At 50.5% G+C, this 24,740-nt stretch overlaps 1 protein-coding gene across 1 annotated transcript; it reads left to right on the top strand.

Annotated features, from left to right (window-relative positions):
- The first annotated feature begins 301 nt into the window (after positions 1 to 301).
- On the top strand, positions 302 to 21,190 carry ZC3H12A (zinc finger CCCH-type containing 12A). The gene is made up of 6 exons (XM_077337277.1): positions 302 to 430; positions 778 to 1,278; positions 14,242 to 14,381; positions 16,419 to 16,653; positions 17,400 to 17,506; positions 17,620 to 21,190. The coding sequence occupies exons 2-6, from the start codon at positions 896 to 898 to the stop codon at positions 18,606 to 18,608; spliced, it is 1,854 nt and encodes a 617-aa protein (XP_077193392.1). The 5' UTR covers positions 302 to 430; positions 778 to 895; the 3' UTR covers positions 18,609 to 21,190.
- Positions 21,191 to 24,740: the final 3,550 nt, after the last annotated feature.

The raw sequence follows: 24,740 nt of genomic DNA, 5'->3' as shown, positions 1-24,740 counted from the left end.
CCCACCATCTGGCTGGTCTTGGGTTGCAGAACATCATAGAAATCTCGGATAGGGCTGTGATTTGGATGCCCAATCCTGCTCGCTAAAAGCGAGGGTCTCTCCTCGGTTTTAGGGACGACATTGACCCCTAAGATGGGGCCAAGGAAGCGGAGACCCCCGAGCCTCTCCAGCAGGGGCCCGGGCAAGCTCCAGCAGCCCGCCGCCCGGAGGAAAGGGCCGAGCCACGGTCGCGCTTCCTTCTCCAGGGCGGAGACTCGCGGGCCCGGCCCAGCCCGGGCCGGCCCACCTACCCCCCTCCCTCCCGGGCCCAGCGGGCGGGTCAGGAAGCGGCCGCCGCTTCCGCCCTCGGAGGCCACCTGCCGGGCCGCAGTATAAAGCGGCGGGCGCGGCCAGTCTCTGCTCGGCCCCATGGAGGAGCGGCGCCAGCTGGGTACGGCCCTTGGGGACTACTCGGCGCAGGGGCTCCGTCGGGCCTCCGCGCCTCTTCGGGGGCGGCTTGGCTCGAGGCGGGGGGCGACGACCGCGGAGCTCGGGCGCCCTTCCCGGGCCTGGTGGCGGGCTGGCGGGTGGGCGAAGGGGGCGCCCGGGGCGAGGAGGGTGTGGGATCGGCGCTGCCCTCCGACGCTGCCTGGCGCGGGGCGGCGCGTTTTGCGCAGGTGCGCGCTGGGCAGCCAGAGCCGGGGAGCGCCTCCGCCGCGGGCCGTCTCGCTCCTGCCCGAGCAGCGCCGGGACGTGCCCGGCTGCGGCGGGCTCAGCGCCCTTGTCTTTGCCTTGCAGGTGGGCGCGCTGACTGAGGCGCGGGGCGGCCATGGAGCGAGGCGGCGTCCCCCCCGGGCCGGGCCTGGCGCGGCTGGAGTGAGCCCCCCCGCCAAGGCGTGCCCGTCTCCCGAGCGCCATGCCCTGCGCCCGGGGCAGGAACGTGGAGGAGCCGGCCGCGTCGGGCGTGACGGACCCGCAGCCGCCCAGCTGGCCTGGGCAGGACCACGTGGAGATGCAGATGAAAGTGGACTTCTTCCGCAAGTTGGGCTACTCCTCCGAGGAGATCTTGGTCGTCCTCCAGAAGCTGGGCCTCAACGCCGACACCAACGCCGTCCTGGGGGAGCTGGTGAAGCACGGGATGGCCACGGCGGAGCGGGACCCTGCCGAGGCCTCGCAGGAAGCCCCCGAGCCCCCGGCCACCCCCCAGCACAGGAGCCCGATGCCTGCCCTGCCTTCGGAGGGGAAGGAGGGGGACAACCTGCGGCCTGTGGTCATCGACGGGAGCAACGTGGCTATGAGGTAGGAGCCCCCCCCCACGCACACATGCACACCACCACCACCGCCTGTCCCACCTCCCCTATGTGCACGACCCCTGGCTGCTGTGGTCCTGAGTGTGGCATGGACACTCTTGGGAAAAGACTCTTTTAACCCCGGTTTCTGCAGACTTGCTTCTTTGACAGTTCTGTGGCCAGTTTTCTCTCCGCCTGCAGAGAGCCGTAGGCCACCCCTGCAGCACCCAGTTCTGTTTTCTGGCTGTCCCACCCCGGGGAAGGGGGTGTGTTTACCAAGGCGCACAATGCAAACCAGTGAAGTTGCCTAACTCTTTTATGTAAGCTAGTTGTCTAGGAGGTGGCAAGGGCAAGCCTTTTCGCTCACCGCGCCTTTAAAGGGGTGGGAATCGTCAAGAGGACCGGGAATGTTATGATTGCAGCAAGTGAGGCAGGGTTCAGACAAATAGTTTTCATCCGATGCAATACAAGATCGGTTATGCTGTTGCTGCCCATCAGAGTCCAAGTGGCCCGAAAGGAATCTCAGAGCCGGCCTATGTAGTTTAAATGGTTCTACTGCTTAATGGGGACAGGAAAGGGGGTGGGAAGTGCTGTCAAGTAGTAGCTGACTTACTGTGACCTATATTGTAGGGTTTAAGGCGAGAAACATTCAGAAGTGGTTTACCCTTGCCTGCCTCTCTGCAGCAGTCCTGGATTGGGTTGTGGGTCTCCCATCTGAGTCCTAACCTGGGCCAACCCAGCTTAGCTTCTGAAATCTGAGGATGTGGGTCTACCCTGGACCATGGAGGTCAGGGCAGCGACGGGGTTGCCCCAGGTCCAAATCCTTGCTGTGTCGAAGTGCAAACCTGCAATGCAATCCAATGTGGAATTGTGTCCTTCAAAGCCTGTAGAGTCCAGTGAACTTGCGGGGAGTGTAGCTTGTTTAAGATGGCCTTGTTTGTCAGATCAAAGCCAGCTTGCTTCGCAGTGGAGAGAACTGGGCAAATTCCTTATGGGGCTTCCTGGAGTAAGGGCAGAATAAATGTGTGAAAGCTCTGTGGCCTACACTCAACCTTGCAGGCTCTGCTCCGGCTTCTTGCAGTAGGTCTCCAAGCTGGGTATCAGGAATTGCTCCAGCTGGCTTGATTTCCCATCAGTACCTGCAAAGTGCACATTCAAGTTCTCTATCCGTGAGAGCCTCAAACAAACACAACAGGATTGTGCTTCCTACTGTGCCATATGCTGCCTGCAATTAAGGCATTTTTACTTTTGGGTAAGCTGCCAAAGAACGGCGGCACTTGATGTTTGGGTTCCTGTACTGAGCAGGAGGCTCCATGCACCTATCCTGGGGATTTTATGCCCTTGGTTTCCCCATGCTCTTTCCCCCTCCCCCATGCAATAACCCTGACTCGGATTGCCAGGCTGGCCCGATCTCCTCGGCTCTAAGCTCAGCAGGGTCGGCCCTGGTTCAAACCTGGATGGGAGGCCAGAAGAGGGGTGCTGCACGGAGACAGGCAATAGCAAACAGCCACTGCTCAGAGGTGGCACCTGGCACAGAAGAGTGAAGGAGAGTAGCATGAACGTTACTGTGGGAGATGTGTGTGTTTTTGAATGCAAAGAGGGGGCCAGAAGGAACCTTGGGTTGGCGGCCTGGAGCAAGCTAGGGGGTAGCCCAGGCAGGAGAGAGTTCAGAAAGCAGTCCCGCTACTCTTATTTTGTGATGAAGCACTGGTGCAACAAGCAAGGGACTAGCCCACTGAAGAGCCCGAAAGAGCTAAAACATTTTATTTGTTTGTGCTGGTGCTGGTGTGTGGCTTACGGCGCCAACCGTGGAATACCCAAATATCTCTGGGCATGTCCATAATGAACTTCCTTCAGGCCGAACCCCTAATTTACCCCTCGCCCATGAACGCGCATGCTGAATCAGACCGTCAGTTTTGTCTCCTCTGACTGGCAGCGGCTCGCCAAGGTCTCAGATTGGAGGTCTTTCCCGTCACCCTCCTACCCGATCTTTGTTTTGTAAACTGGCAGTGCCGGGGAGTGAGCGTGGGACCATCTGCATGCAAAGCAGGTGCTCTACAGAACCATGGCCCCTCCCCTTCACATGCTTGGTCATAGAGGGCGGGGCTTACAGGCTGCGATTTTCAAATATGACACCTCTCTGTTCAGAAGGTAAGCCCTGCTTCAGCTCCCCACGTGCTTGGCATCCTAAACCTCTGCCTGCATTTCCTCTGTCCGCACAAAGATCCGCCCATGGGATTATGAAAGAAACCTGTGATTTCTTGGATTGCCACAGACGGACGATACACTTAACAGATGTCCTGAAACCGCGATGGGTAGAGGTCCGTGCCAAGATAATTCCCACCGCAAAGTTCTGTTAAGAAAGAGAAAGTGGAATCCTTCTCGCTCCAGCTGGGACAAAAATTAGGTTCTGGGGCAGAGGACAGCTAAATTAAAGTCTGGGGCCACCTTCGAGATGAGCAAGATTTTCGGGATATAAGCTTCCAAGAGTCTGGGCTCCCTTTGACATTCAGCCGGTCACACACTCTCAGCCTCACCTACTTCACACTTTGCTGTGAAGGTAAAACTGAGGAGAGCAGAAAGGTATAAGACCCTTAGGGCAGGGGTGGTCAACCTGTGGTCCTCCAGATGTCCATGGGCTACAATTCCCATGAGCCCCTGCCAGCGTCCCCCCAATTCCCATGAGCCCCTGCCAGGGTCTCCCTTGGGGAGAAAAGTGGGATATAACAAAAGGAATTATTTTTTTTAAAATAAGGACAAACAATGAGGTCACCCATCTGATCAAGCCTTAGCTGGGACAGAGGAGAGAAGCTTGTATTGGGGAAGGGGTGGCAATATTATCTGCTGCTTGATAATTAGAAGTTTCTAACACGGCTGTGTGGTTGGTCGTATCCCCTCATTCTGGGGCCCTGTTTTGAGCTTATGGATCCCCCCAGCCATTCACAAGAGTCATTTTAGGTGTGATCACAACCTCTGGATTTGCTGGGGATTAGTTTGAGCTGGGGGGGGGGTGAATCTGGTTGGGGGTGTTGAGGGAAGCCAGGTGCTCCCCAAAATGAGACACTGTTCAGCTGCTTCTGCCGGAGCTGGCTGGGCTGCCAACTGGTTCCCTCCTTCTCCCTGGCCCCGTGGAGGTCGTCTTTGCCCCAGTCTGTCTGTAATGCCTCCCCAAACCTTTCAGGATTTCGCCCCTTCCCTTTGGCTCTCACTTGTACTGAAGGACGCCGGAGGTTCATCCTGGCCAAGCTGGATGTTTGCTGAGCCAGCTTCCCTCCCTCCCTCCTCTTGCAGGGTGGGGGGAATTTTCACTGGGTAACTTCCTGCAGTGATTGTGGTGAGAAAAAGAGACCTCATGGATTCCCCTAGGATTAATCTTCAGCAACAGCATGCAAATCCGTGGCGGGGTGTGTTGCGGGGGAAAATAATTAGTCTCCACTTCCTTCTAAGGGAATTTTTTTCACTGTTGTTGCTACATCAGACGGGCCTGTTTACCTCCTGTCTTGTGGCTCCATGAAGCTAGTGGAAAGCAGAGTATGCAAATCTTTCACATGTGAGTGAGACAGAGAGGCAGAGGCAGAAAGCACATGCTTCTGCCTGGAGAAAAAAGTTTCCATTTCAGCAACGGGGATACCAGGTTCTCTCTCTCTGGGTAGTGGCTTCCCCTCTCAAAGGAAATTCTGCTTGCATCCAGTTTCAGGAAGCTGATGGAGGACAGGAAAGCCATCGCCTCTGACAACCCCACAGCATGTAGCTCAGGGACACTTTATTTTTCTTTTTAGTATCCTGGAATTTGGGCTAGCACTTTCCCTACGGCCGTGGTTCTCAGCCTTGGGGTTGGGATCCCTTTGGGGGTCGACCGACCCTTTCACAGGGGTCACGGCAGGGCTAGCAGCTTGGCCGGGGGTGGGCGCAATCTACACAACAGCCGTGTGGGGTAGATCGAGATAGAGCGTTCGTCCGTCTGGAGCAGCGGAAAAGAGCGAGATCGGCATGGTGGGACGAGAAGCAGAGCTGAACTGGGAAACCCCAGAAAAAAAAACAGTTTGTATACAATCATGAACAATGGATCTTCACGCCATTGGTCAGTTTTGGTTTAATTTCTGTGAAGGAACACTTGCATGATTTAATGGTTGGGGGTCACTGCAACATGTGGAGCTGTATGAAAGGGTCACGGCATTAGGAAGGTTGAGAACCACTGCCCTAGGGGCTTTGCTCAGCCTTTGTCACCCTTCTGTACTGCACTGGCTCTGTTACAAGCCCCTATATGCAGAAGGGGCTACAAACGAGAGGATGACGGGCCTCTGGCCTGTGAATTCACCGGGAGCTTTCACTAGCCATTCTCGGCCTGACAAACGTGTGTGTCCCAGCTCACTGGTAGGCCTGCAAATTGGTGGGGCGAGAGGGATGGTATTGCTAGCCGTGCTCCTGGTTGCAGCAAGTAAAGTTTTTCTTGGCGTAGAGAGGCGGTGACAAGGGGACACGTCATCTGTCTTCTTGCGTCATGTTGGCATGCCTTTAAGGCATAGAAGCAGACAGTCAATTGAAACAAAAAGCTTTGCAACCTTGCCAGCAAGTTCGAGGCTTGACTTCCGGTCTGTGGGCCCAGCCCTTGCCTGCTACATTGCCTACAGAAGATGCGGCCTTGCTCTCAGGGGGAAGGGATCATAGAGTTGGAAGGCACCTCCAGAGTCATCTAGTCCAACCCCCTGCAGAATGCAGGAAATTCACCACAACAAATTCATTCACAACAAAGGAAGAGGTACTGTGCCTGTGCAAGTGGAGACCCTAAACCTATCTTCCTGTTCATGTTTTCCCCTACTGCTGTCAAGGCTGAACACCCGAGACTGAGGAAGCTGAGGGGAGAATTGTGAAGCGCCCCATTTTCTGGGATTGCCCCCTGCGTGGCTTAGTCAATGCTGCTGGACAAGCCCCCTGTACTGCAAGAGATGTACACTGGGCGTAAGAGGCCTTCACGTAACTAAAATACCCAGGTTAACAGATAGGGAAGGGGCCACTGGGATGATCTGAGGCCTGACTAATAAAACACCACATTAAGGACTCTGAAATCAAATCCAGCCCAAAGCAAGAGAAAAGGGTGTGTTTCTAGTAGTGGCTCTCCCTGGAGCTCCTGTGCAACCTGAAGTCGCTTGAAAACAGTTGTGGGGAGTGTTGGGGAAGAAGAATAAGAGTTGGTTCCTATATGCCGCCTTTCTCTCTCTGAAGGAGTCTCAAAGCAGCTTACAGTCACCTTCCCTTTCCTCTCCCCACAACAGACACCCTGTGAGGGAGGTGAGGCTGAGAGAGCCCTCATATTACTGCTCAGTCAGAACAGCTTGATCAGCGATGGGGCAAGCCCAAGGTGCACCCAGCTGGCTGAATATGGGAGAATGCAGAATCGAACCAGGCTCTCCAGATTAGAAGTCCGCACTCCTAACCACCTCACCAAATTGGCTCTGGGAGAGGATGGCGGGTGGGAGAAGGTGGCAGGTGAGGCTGCACATGCGCAGACTATCCTAGGGTCCCATAGGCTTCAGCATGCGCACCCCGTTTTGCATCCAACTGCAGGGAGTCTGCTCTGCCACAGAGGCGCTGACCGCAGCCGAGCAAGGCTTGAATCTGGTAGCTCCTTAAAGACCAACCGAAGGGAAGTTTGAGTCTTGCCAGCTTATATCCTGGAAGATCTCGTTGGGTCTGCTGGGCTCCAGTCTTGCTCTTCCATCACGGCTGCCCCCCTGACACTCCCTGTGAATGGACTGAAGGGCCGGAGGGGCTGTGGTGTGCCTTGGCAGTGGTTCCTGCTTGCGCAAGAGGAGGGGAAGAGCAGGAATTGTTTGTTCAGCCGAGGTACCCTCCCCTTTCCTGGAGCTTCTAAGCCGAGGAAGGAAGGCCCGCCACTTCCTCCCAGCGTTCTGCGGCTGAGGCTAGGAGGGCAAAAGCGGGTGGCAGCAGGCTTGTAACTTCCTGCTGGGGGAAAAAGGGCAGGGTTCGTTTTGAGCGGGGATTCCCCCGGGACTGTGTTCCGTAACAGGCTCTAATGCAAGGAGGGCGCCCGGCTGAGCCTGTGTAGCTGAACCTTTGATAACAGATCCGCAGGTCTTACGTGGTGGTTTCTGAGCAAGCTGCAGTCTACCTGTACGAGACACAGAGAGATCACCTGCTTTTAGAAAGCTCTCTCTGGACTCTGGCTTGTTTGGACAATGATGTCACGTCTCCCAAACTCCCCAGTGCATGTGAGGGTTCATGTTGTTTGCCCAGGTCTCTGCTATCCAAGAATCCGAAGCGAGGAAACGAGGATTATTTGCATTTCAGGGAACCTGTGGGCTTTCCTTTTGTGTCAAGGGGCAAGTTTCTAGACGTCACAATCGAACTGAAGAGCTCTGGAGAAGGCCCCCATTTCTGCTGATCTGCAAGAGGCTTTCATAATAGAATGTTCACTCTGCAGACACAAATACTTGATTCACTCACCTTGAAAGGCAAAGGGCACAAGCTGAACTGCTGATTTTGTAGCTGCCGAGCCACAGACGAGTTGTGATGGTCCCTTGGAGTTTTCAAGGCAAGAGATGTTCAGAGGTGGCTTGCCTTTGCAAAGCAGCCCGGGATTTCTTGGTGGTCTCCCATCCAAGGATAAATCAGGGCCAACCCTGCTTAGCTTCTGAGATCAGGCTAGGTGGTTCAAGGTTGAATCTACGACCTTAATATCCCTATTCAGAACCAAAGAGAAAATTTAATCTCTGCTGGTGCGCTTCACTGGATGCGAGGAAAGGGAAGCCTGCTGCTATTCCTCTCTTGTCATGGGCCATTACGGCTTGGCCACCATCCATGGCGTGGGTGGCAGTGTCAGGTTGCTATTGGTGCCCGTTGCCATTACGCAGAAGTCAGCCACAGGAAACGAATGTAATTCTCTGATGAAATTCAAGGGGAATTTGAGTTTGGCTGGTACAAGCTAGGAGCTTCTGACCCACCCACCTTCCTTATTTAAAAACTCCAAAAGCTGGAAGTTCTACTTCCTAATCCAAGGTGCTACTCTGGGGAGGGAAAAACCTGGCAGCTGGCAGAAATCTTGGGCACAAGAATAGAATCCCCTTGAAGAAGCAGAAGGGATTTTCTGGGGTCGTCTGGTAAGTTAGGTGGAGGCACACTAAATCTCTCCAAACCCAAGATCACTAGTTTATTGGCACTAACGTGGCACATTAAGTGGAAGTGATGGGAGATGGGAAGTACCGTCAAGCTTGTGCTGACCCCATGGCCAAACTGTGGCTCTGCCAGCAGGGGCTCATGGGAATTATAGTCCATGGACACCTGGAGAGCCATAGCTTGGCCCACCCCCATCATAGGGTTTTGAAGACAAGAGATGAACAGATGTGATTGGCTATCTGCTCCTAAATAGCACCCTGGACATCCTTGAGGGTCTCCCATCGATGTACTTTCAAAGCAACTTGCTTCAGCCTCCCAGTAGAAGAAGCACTGCTCAGGCAGCTGACCTTCAGTCATGAATAGGAATGCATCCTGAGTTGTAAAAAGTTGATATTGCTAAGTGAATGGACTTGGGGGACTGATCTAACCACCCAGAACTAAAGGAATAAAATGCCTTTTGCTTTGGACACATATATCTCTCTGGCAAAATAGTCTGTGTTGTTACCTGGCTTTAGATCTCCAGGGGTGCTTCCACATCGGGGTGGATGTTTCCCCCCTGGCTGGCTGGTTGCTGATGCAATTCTGTGTGGCATCACAGAGATTTTCAACAGCCCAGAGTAACCCTTTGTTGTTGTTGTTGTTTAGTCTTGGCTTTCCTTTCACATCTGATGATGTTGAAGCCCCCCCCCCTTGTATTCTCTCATGACCCTCAGGGCTCTCCACCCCGCCCTGTTTTAGTTTTTCGGTTTTGGGTTTGGGTTTTTGTTGTTGTTGTTTTGGAGAATGGGTAATGCTGCCTAGAAATAATGCAGTATCTTTTTTAGAAAACTCAAAACATGTTTGCAGAGATACCTTGAATTATCTCCCCACCTCCCCAAGACAGGCTGAGTTCAGGATAATTATCTTCTTGTAGGAGTTAATCCACCAGCAAAGCAGGATACAAATAATGCAAAAATATCTTCTGTTATATTAATTTGTGCAAGGGACTGGCCCCTTACGATCATCAATGTATGAAAGAGTAACTAGCTAGCACTTCAGAATCACACAGAGCTGGAAGAGATCATAGAAGGCCATCTAGTCTAGCCCCGCACCTTCACAGGGACATCCCTGACAGGTGCTCATCCAATCTCAGAGAAGCTTTCCAAGAAGGAGACTCCAGCATCTTCCGAAGCAGCATATTCCGTCCATGAACAGCCTTCACCATTGGAAAATGCCTTTTGGTATTTAAATGGAACTTCCATTCCTGTAATTTGTTTCATTGCTCCTAGTTCTTGTCTCTAGAGCTGCACTAAAGAAATATGTCTACCACTTACATAATTGAACACAGCTATCCTATCATCCTTTCTCCTCTTCTCCAATCTACACATACCCAACTCTCTCAACCTTATGAAGAAAGATTCCAACCCCTCAACCATCCTAAGTTGCCTTTCTCTGAATAAATTTCCACTTGTCCATATCCTTCTTGGACTTCAGCACCCAAAACTGGACACAGTATTCCAAATGAGGTCTAACCAATGTGGAATAGAGTAGTTTTATGACTTCCCTGAGGGACTCTTGTGGCGCAGAGTGGTAAGGCAGCAGACATGCAGTCTGAAAGCTCTGCCCATGAGGCTGGGAGTTCAATCTCAGCAGCCGGCTCAAGGTTGACTCAGCCTTCCATCCTTCCGAGGTCAGTGAAATGAGTACCCAGCTTGCTTGCTGGGGGAGGGGGGTAAAACAGTAATGACTGGGGAAGGCACTGGCAAACCACCCCGTATTGAGTCTGCCATGAAAACGCCGGAGGGCGTCACCCCAAGGGTCAGACATGACCCAGTGCTTGCACAGGGGATACCTTTACTTTTACCTTTATGACTTCCCTTGCTCTAGTTTTTCTATTTGTAGCTAATACCACATTAGTCTTCTTAGGTGCCATGTTGCCCTGCTGTCATTCAATTTTTTGTCTGCTAGAACTCCTAAATCTCTTGTGCATGTAGTGCAATCAAGCCAGGGATCCCCAGCTCATATTTATGCATCACATTATTATACTTCTCCCTGTTAAAATTAATATTGTTGACTATGACACATTTTTGCATTCTATCCAGATCTCCTTGAAAAGCAGTCCTTTCCTCTGCCACCCCACCCAATTTAGTGTCATCTACAAATTTGATATAGGCTCTATTGCCTCATTCGTAGCCGTATAATGAATAAAATGTTAAACAATACCACCCCTAGCACAGAACCCGGCAGTACACCACTGGTCACCGTCCTCCAAGATTTATTTTATTTATTATATATTTACATACCACCCTCCTCTGAGGCTCAGGGCAGTTCACATGGAACATAAACAATGCATGGAACTTGTTTGTTCATAAAATGTAAGTGGACTGTAACAATAACAACAGCAAGCATAGCTGAAAGTAAAGGTCTAATCTATAACAGTTTGAACAGGTCTGTGGTTCAGGTGTATAGGTTCTTGGGAGGGAGGTTCAGGGGCCCTGCAGATGTTACTGATTCTGGTTGACCTCAACCAAATGCCTGGTGGAAGAGCTCCATTTTGCAGGCCCTATGGAACTGTTTTAGATCCGTCAGGGCCCTGATTTCCTCCAGGGAGCTCATTCCACCAGGTAGGGGCCAGGACAGAGAAAGCTGTGGCCCTGGTTGAGGCCAAGAGGCCAGGGATCCTTAGCCAGTTGGTGGTGACAGAGCACAGAGCTCTTTGGGGGGCATAAGCAAAGAGGCAGCCCCTCAGGTACACTGGGCCATGACCGCATAGGGCCTTAAAGGCCATACCAGAACCTTTAGCCTGATCCGGAATTCAACTGGTAACCATTGCAGTTGATGGAGGATTGGATGAATGTGGGACCTTCATGGTGTTGCTGTGAGGACCCTGGCTGTTGCATTTTGGACCAGCTGTAGTTTCCGGATCAAGGTTAAGGGCAGGCCTACATAGAGCGAGTTGCAGAAGTCCAGTCTAGAGGTGACCATCACATGGATCACTGGGACTAGGTTTTCCGGGGCCAAGTAGGGCGCTAGTAGTTTGGCTTGGTGGAGATGGTAAAATGCCAGCCTTTGTGACCTGAGCTTCTATTGTGAGGGAAGCACCCAGGATCATGCCCAGTGAACCGTTGAGAGCTGCACACCATCCAGGGTGGGCAGGCACACTTTCTTACTTGATCTCACTTGAAGCCACAGGACCTCCATCTTTGAAGGGTTGAGCTTCTTGAGCCATCTCGTCACTATTTTCAGGCAGCTGGCTAATGCTTCTGGGGAAGAGTCAGGGTGGTCATCCATCAGGAGGAAGATTAAGAATGAATCATTGATGAGCATCCTTTGGATTCTATCAGCCACCCAATTACAAGCCCATTTGAATGTAACCTTATCCATCCCAGTTCTTACTGACCTTCTCACAAGAATATCATGGGGGATCAAAGGTCTTACTCAAATCAAGATATACTATATCTACTGCATTACCTGCATCTACTAAACTTAGCTCTATCAAAAAAGTAAGATCTGCTAAGTGCTTAAATACTGCCTGTTTAATGATCTGTCCCAAAACCTTTCCTGGTACCAATTAAACTGATTGAGCAGTAGTTGTTGGGGACTTCTTTGTACCCTTTTTACAAAATTGGGACCTCATTTGCCTTCATCCAGTTCCTTGGAACTTTCCCCGTCCTCCAAAACTTTTCAAAGATGATAGGTTGTGAGATTTCTTCTGGCAATTCTTTCAACATTCTTGGATGTAATTCATCAGGCACTGGAGATTTGATTTCATTTAAAGTAGCCAAATATTTCTGTACAATCTCTTTTAGCAATTCTGTAATTTATCCCTTCCCCAATATTCTCTGCCTCATTTCCCCCCAGTTAAATATCTTTCCTTATGAGAAAACTCTGAAACAAAGAAGATACTAAAGACTTCTGCCTTGTCACTGTGCCCTGTTATTGTGACTCCATTGTTTCTACACAACAAACTTACCACTTCCTTATTTTTCCCTTTGCTGTGGACAAAGCCAAAAAATTCCTTTATACATTTATTTTTAACTTCCCTGTCAATCATGAACTCATTCTGGACTTTTGCTTTTTAAACTTTCTCCCTACATTTCTTGGCTATTTTAAAAAATTGCTCCTTGGTTATTTCCTCCTTTTTCCAATTCTTGTACATGTCCCTTTTAAATCTGAACGCATTTAAGAGTGTTTTTAGCCCCCCATCTTGGTTTCTTTTGACATCTTCCATTCATTGGAACTACTTGATATTGTTCCTTCAGCAGCTCATTTTTAATTCCCACCCATCTCTTGTCTGTTAGTACATCTGACCGTGGAATCGCCCCCAAAACTTCCCATAATTTACTAAAATCAGTTCTCTAAAATATGTGCCTGACAATACTTAACTTCTCCTTTACTTAGAATGTCACTCAAGAGTACACGGTGACTCTGACCCAGATAACCCACTTCCTTCTCTCCATTAACCAAATCTTCTTTGTTTGTTAGATCTAATATAGCTGGATCTCTTGTTGCATCTTCTACCTTTTGAACAATAAAATTGCCTGCAAGGGAGGTCAGGAATTTATTTGACCTAGCAGCCTTTGTGAGTTCAGGATAATGAAAGTCCCCCGTTATTCCTTGAAAGTTTAACCGTTGGTAGCAGAAAAAACTTTGTCAATATTAGTTTCGCCTTCAGACTGCTTGTGCCCATACCATCTTGTCTAGCAATTTTTTGGAGGTTTTAAATAAAGCAGGTTCGTGTGTGTGCAGCAAACCAGTTGGGTGGTTGGTGGGAAATCCTTGGTATGGAAGCTGCCCAGGTGTGTCTTCTGTTACCTGACTGGTTGCTGGGTGTGAGGCCCCATTGTCAACACCTTTCTAGAGATGATGGTAAATAGTCCATCTGCTCAGAGGGTTTGAGAAGAAGTCAGGCCAGGGGCCACGTCAGGCCTGCCATTTAGTTTAGCTTGGGCCTGGGCCTGGGGACAGGGGTTGTAGCCAAGGACCCACACTGGGGAATACCCAAGTGTCAAGCAAGTTCTTGCTTACAGAATTGACAGCTGGAAGGGAACGTCTCATTTGCTCACGTCTGCACGTGATTGCCGGCTTCTAGATAAGGGGAAGAATGGATAATGTTGACAGAGAGAGATAACAGGCTGCTAGATGCATCCCCCCAGGAGGAGGAAGAAGGCTAGGTAGCAGTCTTCCAAAGCAGGGGTAGTCAACCTGTGGTCCTCCAGAGGTCCATGGACTACAATTCCCATGAGCCCCTGCCAGCATTTGCTGGCAGGGGCTCATGGGAATTGTAGTCCATGGACCTCTGGAGGACCACAGGTTGACTACCCCTGTTCCAAAGGACTCAGAGACAGGTTGAGCTGCAGGCACTTTGTGGTTCTGTGGGGTGGGAGGAGTTTGCACAAGGAGGTAAGATGGAAGCCCCGTCTACTGGTTTAACGAAATGATAAAGGTTTGGGGCTCTAGCTGAGTGTGGTGCTTCCCGGGTAGGTCTCCTTTGGAGAGCAGAAGAAGAGTTGGCTTTTATTCCCTGTTCTTCACTACCCCAAGGAATCCCAAAGTGACTTTCCATCGCCTTCCCTTCCTCTCCCCACCACAGACATCCTGTGAGGGAAGTGGCTCTGAAAAAACTTCTCTAAGAGAACAGCTCTAACAGGATTGGGACTAGCCCCAGGTCACCCAGCTGGCTGCATGGGGAGGAGCAGGGAATAAAACCTGGCTGTCCAGATTAGAGGTCACGGCTCTTAGCCACTAAGTGTAGCACAATACCCCTATGGCACATTTCCTGTTGCAAGACTGTGTCTGTGATAAGTCACTCCAGTTGAAACCGGGGCACTGAGCCTATGAACTCTTCCTTCCTTTGCAGTCACGGGGATAAAGACGTCTTTTCTTGCCGAGGGATTCTGCTGGCCGTGAACTGGTTTCTGGACCGAGGACACTCGGATATCACAGTCTTTGTGCCCTCCTGGAGAAAGGAGCAGTCAAGGCCGGATGTTCCCATCTCAGGTAAAAACTCTGGCTTTCTGCTTTCGTGGGGTTTTGGCAATGCTGGTGATTCAGTAAGTGGATTCAGATGACTGAGAGCAAGAGGAAAAGGGTGTGGCCTGTCTGTTTTAATTTGGCTTTGGGATCATGATTGATTGGCGATGTATTACTGCCTTCTGGCCAGTTCGCTGCACGTTTTCCTTGGTGCATTTGCCAAATGCTCATGGTCATGGTGACTTCTATCTCCACTTGCTGGTAGATGGATTAGGAGGAATCTGAGTTGAAAGAGTACTGCCAGATGTTGCCCACAGCTGCAAAACTCCCTCCCTGTAGTACCTAGCCAAAGTTTAAGGCTGTCCCCTTTCCAAAAGGGATGTTAGCCTCCCCCCCCCACCCCCCAATTTGTATGGCTGATTATATTAGAATTGCAGATGACTTGCTTCTGTCAAGATGGCGAATTCATATTTTTTTAAAATTCTCATTCAGTCCTAGTTGTTCTGTTTCAGAATCCTGTTGCAATAAGAGTTTGTAAATTTTTTCCCGATAAACGTTTTGCGGCATTGGCTAATCAGTTTTCCAAAGACAGTTATTTTCCTCTCAGTCTTTCTTTTATTTGCTCTTTCGTTTTTGACATTACTTGATAGTAAATTAACCATGGTCTATTCTTTCCTTCTTCCTTGATGGGTTGCCATTCTTTTCTTTTTCCTAGCTTGCCTTTCACATTCTCATAGGTTAGATCAGTGGTCCCCAACCTGCGGTCCGTGGCCCGGTGCCGGGCCGCGGTTCCCTCTCCCCTGCCCTCCCCACCCCCACCCCACCCCCCGCAGAAAAAAACTTCCCAGGCTGCAAGCTTGCGGCCCGGGAAACTTCTTACTGTGGGAAGGGGGGGGAGAGGGAATAAGGGCTGCGCCGCGCACCTGCGCGCTGCGCAGCCAAAATCGTGCATGCGCGGCACTTTCGAGCATGCGCAATTTCGGCAGCGCATATGCGCGGGCGTGGCCGTCACCCTGCCGGTCCCCAGCCAAAAAAAGGTTGGGGACCACTGGGTTAGATGATCTATCTTCTTTATTGAACTTCAATCATAAGTTCCTCCCATTACTCATGGATTCCTCCAACAGCTGAAACAAAGAAAAAGTTAAATTCCTCCTGTGGAATAGTAGGGGCCATATTATTAAACAGTTTGCCAAATTCTGTGCGTATGTGCTTAACACACGGGAAAGACAACTTAAGCTTAAGTATAGATTTTTAGAGGAATTTTACTATGCGTTTAAATGTACCCATCAATTATACAATTGTATATATTTTAAATTTTGTACTGGCTTCCTGATTATGCAATTTTCTGCTGCGCAATGTTTTTTTTCTTGCTATCTGTTTTATCTGGCCGCAGTGCTGTATTAAAATAAATTTGAATTTGAATCATAATAAGCATTTATTAAGGAAATCAAAGGTGAAATGAATGGACTTGTGAATCATATTTTTTAAGGGGTGTATCTTCTGGGTGTTCGCTGCTTCAAGGCAGAAGAATAGGAAGGGTTGTAAATTAAGGTGACCAGATTGTCCCACATTTGGGGGGACATCTGGGGGTACCTGGCAATTGGTATTTATGGTGAAATTAAAAAATATATATTACAATACTATTTTTGCGTTCTATGCGTTCTGTGAAACTTCTTGTTGCTCCATATAGACCAAATTTTAATCAAGAACCCCCCCCAGTCAATGGTGTCCCGCTTTACCAATGTCAAAATCTGGTCACCTTAATGTCAATGCAGGTCAATGGAAATAAAGCTGGGAAAACACAATGCATCTTCCCCAGTTCTCAGAAAGAATGTTTCAGGGAGAGGAGGCTCACAGGAGAGTGGGTGTGAACAGAAGCACCATCCAGGTGTCGTTGACAGGTGTCCTCAGCTGGGTCAGGCAATGATGCTTGCCTTCTGCTCCCCTGTGGCTCTGGCAGTGGATATTTTTTTCTCCACGGTGCCGAGTAGGTTTGCTTGCTTTGTCCGTAGCCGGCTCTTGAACGACCTTGGCCGATGGTGACTCGGGTACTTCTCGTTGCAGATCAGCATATCCTGCACGACCTGGAGAAGAAGAAGATCCTTGTCTTCACGCCCTCTCGGAGGGTGGGGGGCAAGCGGGTGGTCTGCTACGACGATCGCTTCATTGTGAAGCTGGCCTATGAGTCAGACGGCATCATCCTGTCCAACGACACTTACCGTGACCTGCAGACAGAGCGCCCCGAGTGGAAGAAGTTCATCGAAGAGCGCTTGCTGATGTATTCTTTTGTGAATGACAAGTAGGTCTTGTGGGCGCGTGAGGGCAGGAAGATGCGGGGACGGGGGAGGAAAGAGCATCCCCCAGAACCTCTTAAACTGGGGCAAAGGGAGGGAGACTTTCAAGCTTGGGGATGTGTTGACACTGTCTCTGATCTTCCCAGTTAGACTGGTGGGAGGGGCTGAGCCAGTTCAGGAGGTGTCCTAGACATGTCCTGGGTACTTGGTGCAGCCTTAGGTTTCTGTGTTTACACACATACATACAAGTCATGCTACCGACACTGCCTGGCAATTGGCCTGAGGATTCAAGGGGGTGCAACATCATGGAAGAAATGTGTTTTAAGAACGTTGCCTCGCGCACTTAGTAGAAGCGGCAAAGGGAGCTCTAGGAATCATCAGAAACTCTGTGGCGTAACCAAAGGGTCGCCGGTGATTAATTCCCAGAGCTACCCTTTGTTAATTCCAGGAAGGCCACAAAGCTGCGTTTAAATTTCCAGCCCTCTGAGCGATAGCAGGCAACAAGATCCGGAGGTGTGGGATTCTCCTTCACTCCCCGCACCCCCACTTTCCCCAACTGCTGGGCTACTCTAACCCTTCCTGATCAGCCTGTGTGATCCAGAAGGCAGGCACCATAAGCGAGGTGGTAGGGAAGGCTGCAGAGTAAATGATTTCAGGCTGCTTGGATGGCCTAAGGGGAAACAGAGCCCCCCACTCCAGCACTAGCTACGCCTTCCTAATGCTTAGCCGTGATCTTGCCTATTTCCTTTAGGTTTATGCCTCCTGATGACCCACTGGGGCGACATGGTCCCGTCCTGGACAATTTCCTGAGGAAGAAGCCGGTGCTGCCCGAACTCAGAAAGCAGCAGTGCCCCTATGGTAAGGCTTAAGCAACTTCTGGGTGCTGGGGGAGAGGGTTCAGGCCAAAGCCGTCCCCTTGAAGGGTCCGGAAGGCTCCTCGTCCCACATTCTGCCCTCTCTATCCCTCCCAGGCAAGAAGTGCACCTACGGGATCAAATGCAGGTTCTATCACCCGGAGCGCCTTAACCACCTGCAACGTTCTGTCGCCGATGAACTGCGAGCGAACGCACGACTGTCTCCCACCCGGAGTGCTGCTGCCAAGGAAGAGGGGCTGGCCCGGCACCCTGCCCAGTCTGAATTCCTGGGCTCTGGGCTCCTCGAGGGCGATAAGGTCCCCTTGACGAAAGCCTCCCTGGAGAACAAAAGCCTGGCCTCCAAAGCGAAGCACGGGGACATCCTGCCCTTCTTGCCCAAAGGCGGAAGTGGCTCAGCGGCGGCCCCTGCTGGTAGTAGCAGCAGCAGCAGCAGCTACCGGCCTCCGGAGTGGTACCAGCCACCCCCCCTCTCCCCACACATGGACTCCCTATCCTATGTGTCTCAGGACTGCCTTGACTCCGGCATCGGCTCCCTGGAGAACCAGCTGTCTGAGATGTGGCCCAGTCCTATGGGCAGCCACGGCAAGCACTCCCACCCGGAGCACCTGGGGATGACCGCCCCCCGAGGGCAGCCCTACCCTCCTCCTCCTAGCCCCGAGTCCGGGAGCTACGGCCACTATCAGCCGCACAGCTACCCCAAGCCCGTTTCAGCATCCGGCTCCAACACAAACTTCTTGCCGTACAGTGCCGATTTGTCGCACAGCAGAACAGCTCACTCCTTCCCCGTTTACGGCATGCCTCCCAACTCCGGCACTTCTCTCAGCCCCGGGCGGAAGTATTGGTCCGAGCCTTACCAGCCTCCCCCTACGGCGCCCCGAGCCCCCCAGCTGGCTTACAGTGACTCCTGCCAGTGGGCCTCACCTGATCGCTTTGCCGAGGAGCGCGCCAACGTGCACGTCAAACTGTGCGGGATCTTCCACCCTCACCTGGTGGATGCCGTCATGGGCCGCTTCCCACAGCTGCTGGACCCACAACAGCTGGCTGCCGAGATCCTCACGTACAAGTCCCAGAACCCCAGGGTGTGAGAGGCACCAGAGGAATGTCTCCTAAAGCAGGGGTAGTCAACCTGTGGTCCTCCAGATGTCCATGGACTACAATTCCCAGGAGCCCCTGCCAGCAAATGCTGGCAGGGGCTCCTGGGAATTGTAGTCCATGGACATCTGGAGGACCACAGGTTGTGACTACCCCTGTCCTAAAGAAGTGTCCAGGGGAAGGGGGCTTCTGCCACCCCAGAGGCCTTGAGAGAATAGGAAGGATCAGACAGGCCTTGAACATCTCCTGAGGACCAGGGTTGCCGATTGCTGGCTTCCTTGGGACTCTCTCACATGCGATTTCTCAGCATCAGCCTACTGCAGTTACAGAAACGAGGGTGTTTGTGCAAAACTACGAACTGCGATCTTTGCAACAGAGGGAAGGGGTTAAACCCCGGGGGGGGGGGGGGGGGTCCTGACTTCATTTAAATCGCTGGCTTTCTCAGTAAGTTATTGACAAGTGCCATGCTTGGCTGGATCTTTTGCGGCCTTTCTGCTCGCCGTACACTGGAGAGGGCAGGTGGGCCTTCAAGGTTGGGTCTGGCCTTCTTTTTTCCCATTCAGGCCCATGGCCCTGGAGAAGAGGCAGCTTTGGAGAGGCCATTGGTTTCTTGCTTCTGTAGCTCAAGCCAGTCTTCCCTTACAGAAAGCCCTTTAGGCAAAGCCTGGAAATTGGATCCAGCACGTGCAATTCCACATTCGAAGGATCTTGGCTTTCCCTTCCAGTGAAAAAGTCTCTGCTTCTAGCACTGTAACTATGGAAGTTAGCTTGAAATAATGCTTTAAAGTACCTGGGGAGACTTTAGCCCACATACTCAGGGTTGTAGGGCTGTAATACTCTGCATCAGACATCATCGTCATAATTGCGTGCTCTCAACTTGCAGCCAGCTCACGGCACCCCCATGAAGTTCCTCCTCTTGGGGTTTTCAGGGCAAGAAGTCAGCAGGGGTGGCTTGCCATTGCCTGCCTCTGTGTAGCTATTCCAGTCTTCCTTGGTGACTTCCCATCTAAGTACTAACCTGGGCTTAACTGCACTTGTTTCCAAGCTCCAACTCGCTCAGGCTGTCCAGGTGACTCCTTCCCATCAGTAGCCGACGATCTATGCAAAGCAGACTTCCCGGTTTCAAGCGCCTGTTCCAGTCGTGCTTGAAAGGCTCCTCTCTCTCTTACAGGCCAGGTTCTGCTGGAAAACTTGACTTTATGAGCCTCTGAGCTTCTAGCGGGGCCGAAGAGGAGGCGAGAAAGTGGGATGAGTGTTCCCCGGCCCGTGGCTTCAAAACCCTTTGGAATGCACTCTAGCAATTGTGCAGCTAGCAAAGCCCCATGATGGGGCACTTAAAACAGGGCTAAAACGGTTTTTCTTAGTCATGAGAGCAGGAAGCACGAGGGCACTCTACCCCAAGAGAGTCCTTGCCACTCCTGGCTCCTTCAAGCCCACTCCGCATCCAGATTTTCTCTGGTCCTGCAGAAAGGAGGAAGTGGAGATGGACTTAGTCCATCCTCCTGTGTGGCTTGGTCTCAATGACTGGTAAATCCACTAGAAACAGCGGATTAAGGGGAACCTCCATGTTCGGAGGCAGTAGACCACTGAATCCTGGTGCCAGGAGGTGGCGTTATGGGAAGGCCTTGGCCTCTGTGCCCTGTTGGCCCTCCATAGTGACTGGGTGACCCCTTGGTGAGACTAAGTGGGTCACTGGTCTTATCCAGCAGGTTTCTTCTTATGTTCTTTTTTTTAATGACTTTTTTAAGCAATTGATTCTGGTTCCTGCCGTTTTGCCATCGTCCGGTTCACTCGTAGGCCAGGATCAGTTGTCCTGTTGATACACATTGTATCCTCCTGTATACATTAAGTATTCTCGTAAACCAGAGGTAGTGCGGCCCTTCAGATGTCCATGGACTACAATTCCCAGGTGCTCCTGGGAATTAGTCCTTGGACATCTGGAGGGCCGTAGTTTGACTACCCCTGTCTTAAACGGTCCCTCCTGTGGTTGAAGCTGACACTGTCCCAGTGGCACAGAGGCGGTGGGAAGAGCGGAGCTTGCTCTACTCTGAGCTGGGCTGCAGGATGCTGCCCTTTCCCTCCACTGTACGCCACGGGGTCAGGTCAGCCACCCCAGCACCGTGTGCTGCGGGAATCACACGGACACACAAAAAAAAACGCTGTACGTCTGGTTAAGTATGATAACACCACACATCTGTGATGTTTCATGGTAGTAAGCAAAATGCTTTAAAAATGGTAAACCTTATAACTTTGCACCTTTTTTGTGAATTACAGAAGAGATTGTTTTTACTGGTATTGTATTATATACAAAATCTGCCTCTGCTGTTGCTGGGATCTTTTCGTTCCGCTCTGGACTTGGCTGTCCGGGTCGAGCTCATGCCAGTTCAGGGCTGCCGTCCAGCAGCCGGAGGCTGAATTTAATAATTTAAAAAACAGCTAGGACAATGAACACATCTTGAAGCTCTAGATATCTTCTGAAAGGGATATTTTTAGGGGGGAAAAACAGAGTTCTGTCTCTCTCTGAAGCCATTTATGATTGTGTTGCACAAATAAAAAATGCCGGTTGCTTACATTGCTTCTTTGGTCTTTTCTGCAATGCAATCTCCTGAAAGGGGGGTGGAGAATCATTGCCCACCACCAAGCAGAAAGGCCAGGGCTGTTGTCTCACTGACAGCCCTGCTTGGATTCTGAATCGCAAATGGACTCTCCTAGTTGATGGAGAAAATATTTTGGAGAACCTCCGGGGAATCGGTGAGCACAGAGGCCTGTGGGGGCCTCCTTGCTCAACAGCTGTTTGAGCAACTGCAAGGCTGTCAAGAGCGACGTCTTTATTCCCAACAAGTCACTTTCAAGTCTAAAATGTCCCCAAGTCATTCTCAGTTGCTTCCAAGGAGTTGTTTAGACAAGAAATAAATTTCCAAGCTGGCGATGGCAAAAACTTTATTCAACCAATAGAACGAGCTCCTAGGTATAAAACCTCATTTTTGTATTTTACTGCGTCAGTGAACTTATTTCCTAATTGGTTTTTCTTTCAGGGATACAAACAAAGCTTTCAACACACTACCTGATATTTTATACCTGATATTTTAAGCCATATAACTTGGGTCTATTAATATCAAAGGTCCATGAAGGTAACTACCTTATAAATCAGGGGTGGTCAACCTGTGGTCCTCCAGATGTCCATGGACTACAATTCCCATGAGCCCCTGCCAGCATTTGCTGGCAGGGGCTCATGGGAATTGTAGTCCATGGACATCTGGAGGACCACAGGTTGACTACCCCTGTTATAAATGACCCACCAGTTGTTTGGCTGGCTGGTTCCCTGCTCCCTATGCACAGGAAGAGCCAGCAGCTGAGTTGCAATCTACTTTTTTCCAGGACTTTGCTTTAGGCAAAGGACAGATGTGTGCAGCAAAAGCGGGGGAGGGGCTGTGGCTCAGTGGCAGAACACCTGCTTGGCATAAGAAGGGCCTAAATTCAATCCCTGGCCTCACCAGCTAAAAGGGGATCAGCCTGTAGGTAATAAGATCCACTTCCTGGAACCTGCTGCCAGTCTGAGTAGATAAGACTGGACGTGATGGACAAGTGCTCTGATTCAGAATAAGACAGCTGCTGTGTGAGTCAGGCACATGCAGAAACCCGCTCTGGTATTGTCCCCCGGGCCCACCAAAGGGTCTGAGACGGTCACAAACTTGCTTAGGTTGTTAGCATTCAGAATGGATTTTCAAGACAGCCACTTCAGCCTCTGCTGGATGCCTGTCTCTTAAGAAAGAAAAGGTGAGAATCCAAATCAAGGGAGGTGGAGCCTTTTTGAGCCAGTTTGTAGTGGTTAGGAGTGCGAACTTCTAACCTGGCATGCCAGGTTCGATTCTGCACTCCCTCCACATGCAGCCAGCTGGGTGATCTTGGGCTCGCCATGGTACTGATAAAATTGTTCTGACTGAGCAGCGATATTAGGGCTCTCTCAGCCTCACCCACCTCACAGGGTGTCTGTTCTGGGGAGAGGAAAGGGAAGGCGACTGTAAGCCGCTTTGAGCCTCCCTTGGGTAGAGAAAAGCAGCATACAAGAACCAACTCTTATTCTTCTTCAGTAATAACCGGGCTCTCTCAGTCTCACCTCCCTCACAAGGTGTCTGTTGTGGGGAGAGGAAAGGGAAGGGGACTGTAAGCTGCTTTGAACCTCCTTTGGGTAGAGAAAAGCAACATATAAGAACCAACTCCTCTTCTTCTTAATGTCCCGTCACCAAAAGACATTCCCACACAAGAGCAAACCTCCACACCAGCCTTATTAAATAACTAAAGCTTGTAAAACTTCCCACCCAACTTTTTGCCTCGCCACGAATAGATCTGCATCTAGTGCCCTGTTGCCCCATGTTCTCCAAATTAATTTTTTTCTCTCCTTCGAATCTGAACTTGCCGCTTTCCAGTGAGGAATTACGAAATCAATGTTTGGTTTCCCACCACCCTTTTGTATGGTCAGTATTGCATGTTCAGCGCCCGCCCCCCACCCTCCTCAGGTTGTCCCCTGAGTAATTAGCTGATTTTTAAAAATATTGTTACAATGCAATTTTTCTTTATTATAATAGAGCAATATTATAGCACAGACAAAACAGGCAGTGATGTTTTATGTGGCCTTCTCCATATAGTTCCTTTCCTTTTGGGGGGGTGGGTAGGTTTTGATGCTACTCGTTTGTGTGCTTCCTTCATTCTCTCCCCGTCTCCCCCATTTTCTGCCTGTACTGGTAGAACTGCCTGTTCTGCCTGTACTCTTTAAACAAAACAATATTATGATTTATAACACCGTGATGAATTGGTGTATCCGGTTCAATAATCACAGAATAGTATTTTCATTAGGATTTTGTGGGAACCTTTGCTAGCCACTTCCTTAGCTGGTGACTACGGAGAAACAGGGGCCTTTGAAATGGTTGCCATCATCTTGTTCCCGTGATACATCTTTTTATCACAATCTTCGATGTTATAACAAAAAAAGGGAGGCCTCATTGTTGTCATTATTGAATCACAGTGTGATGAATTGGAGCCTCCAATTTGATGATCGTCAGCAAATTTTCTTAGCTGGTGACTACGGAGAAGGAGGGGACCTTTGCAATGATAGCAGACGTGCTTTTCCTCACAATGTGTGCAAACAAAAAAGAGGAAATTCTGTTGCTGGCAAAGTGCATCATTCCAATGGAAGCAAGAAATGTATGGGGAGTGTCAGATCCAAGTTCAAGAAGAAATGCCTCAAAATAAAGGCCCTTTTGCTGCAAAGTCAGAGCATCAGATAGGGATTCAATTTGCCAGCACATGGGGGGGGGGGGAGGGAGGGAATCTAAATTGGGGAGAAGGAGGATGAAGGAAGACCTTTCCTGCTTGTGTCTTTTGCTTCCTGCATTGTGGGTGGACGTTCTCAACCCATTGTATCTCTCTCTTCTGATATGTGGCAACCAGCCTTCTGGAGAAGGGATAGGGGGGGGAAGGGCGTTTGCACATTTCTATCTGAGCTTCCAACTTCCTGCAAATATACTCTTGCTTTGTTTCTTCACCCACCCACCCCAAGCATGGAGAGGCAGAATTTGGAAATGGAAAGGTGAGCTGCATTCCTATAACAAGAAGATACCACCGTTTGGATCATTTTTTAACCCATTTTAAATCCAAATCCTGGAATAATCCAGAGAATTCTGCTTAAGGGGCAGCCTAGCTCAAACACGTTTTTTTAAGTGTGGGAAATTTATTATCCATTCCCTTTGAGAAGCCGAAGGACAGTCATGTTTGGCCAACCCCAAATTGGGAAATCATGGAGATTTTGAGGGTGGGGTTAGGGAAGGTGGGGACTTCAGTGATGTATAAGATTCCCCCTTCCAAAGCATCATACTATAGATCCACGGTCTGGGTGAACTGATCTCTGTTGCCTGGACAACAGTTCTAATCTCAGGTCTCCAGCCTCCACGTGGAGGTTGGCAACCCGACCTCTCCTACCAGTCTGCAAGGACTGTTCCATGCCTTTTGCAGAATTCTTTCCTGCAGTTCTCTGTGACCTCGGTTTTCTAGTGTGGCCCTCCCTAATCCTAAAGCTGCTATAGGGTTGGAGAAGCAAAGGGATGAAAGAGAATCTTCACTATCCGGGC

The sequence above is a fragment of the Paroedura picta genome, chromosome 5, assembly GCF_049243985.1.
Source record: "Paroedura picta isolate Pp20150507F chromosome 5, Ppicta_v3.0, whole genome shotgun sequence".
Lineage (NCBI taxonomy): Eukaryota > Metazoa > Chordata > Lepidosauria > Squamata > Gekkonidae > Paroedura > Paroedura picta.
The sequence above is the reverse complement of the archived record's forward strand: the minus strand, read 5'-3'. Positions and strand labels throughout refer to the sequence as shown.

Excerpts from the sequence above, each read along its gene's own strand:
- ZC3H12A (XM_077337277.1), top strand. The coding sequence starts at position 896 with ATGCCCTGCGCCCGGGGCAGGAACGTGGAGGAGCCGGCCGCGTCGGGC. Across the intron at positions 1,279-14,241 it reads GGGAGCAACGTGGCTATGAG|TCACGGGGATAAAGACGTCT; the intron begins GTAGGAGCCCCC and ends CTTCCTTTGCAG. Across the intron at positions 17,507-17,619 it reads AAAGCAGCAGTGCCCCTATG|GCAAGAAGTGCACCTACGGG; the intron begins GTAAGGCTTAAG and ends TATCCCTCCCAG.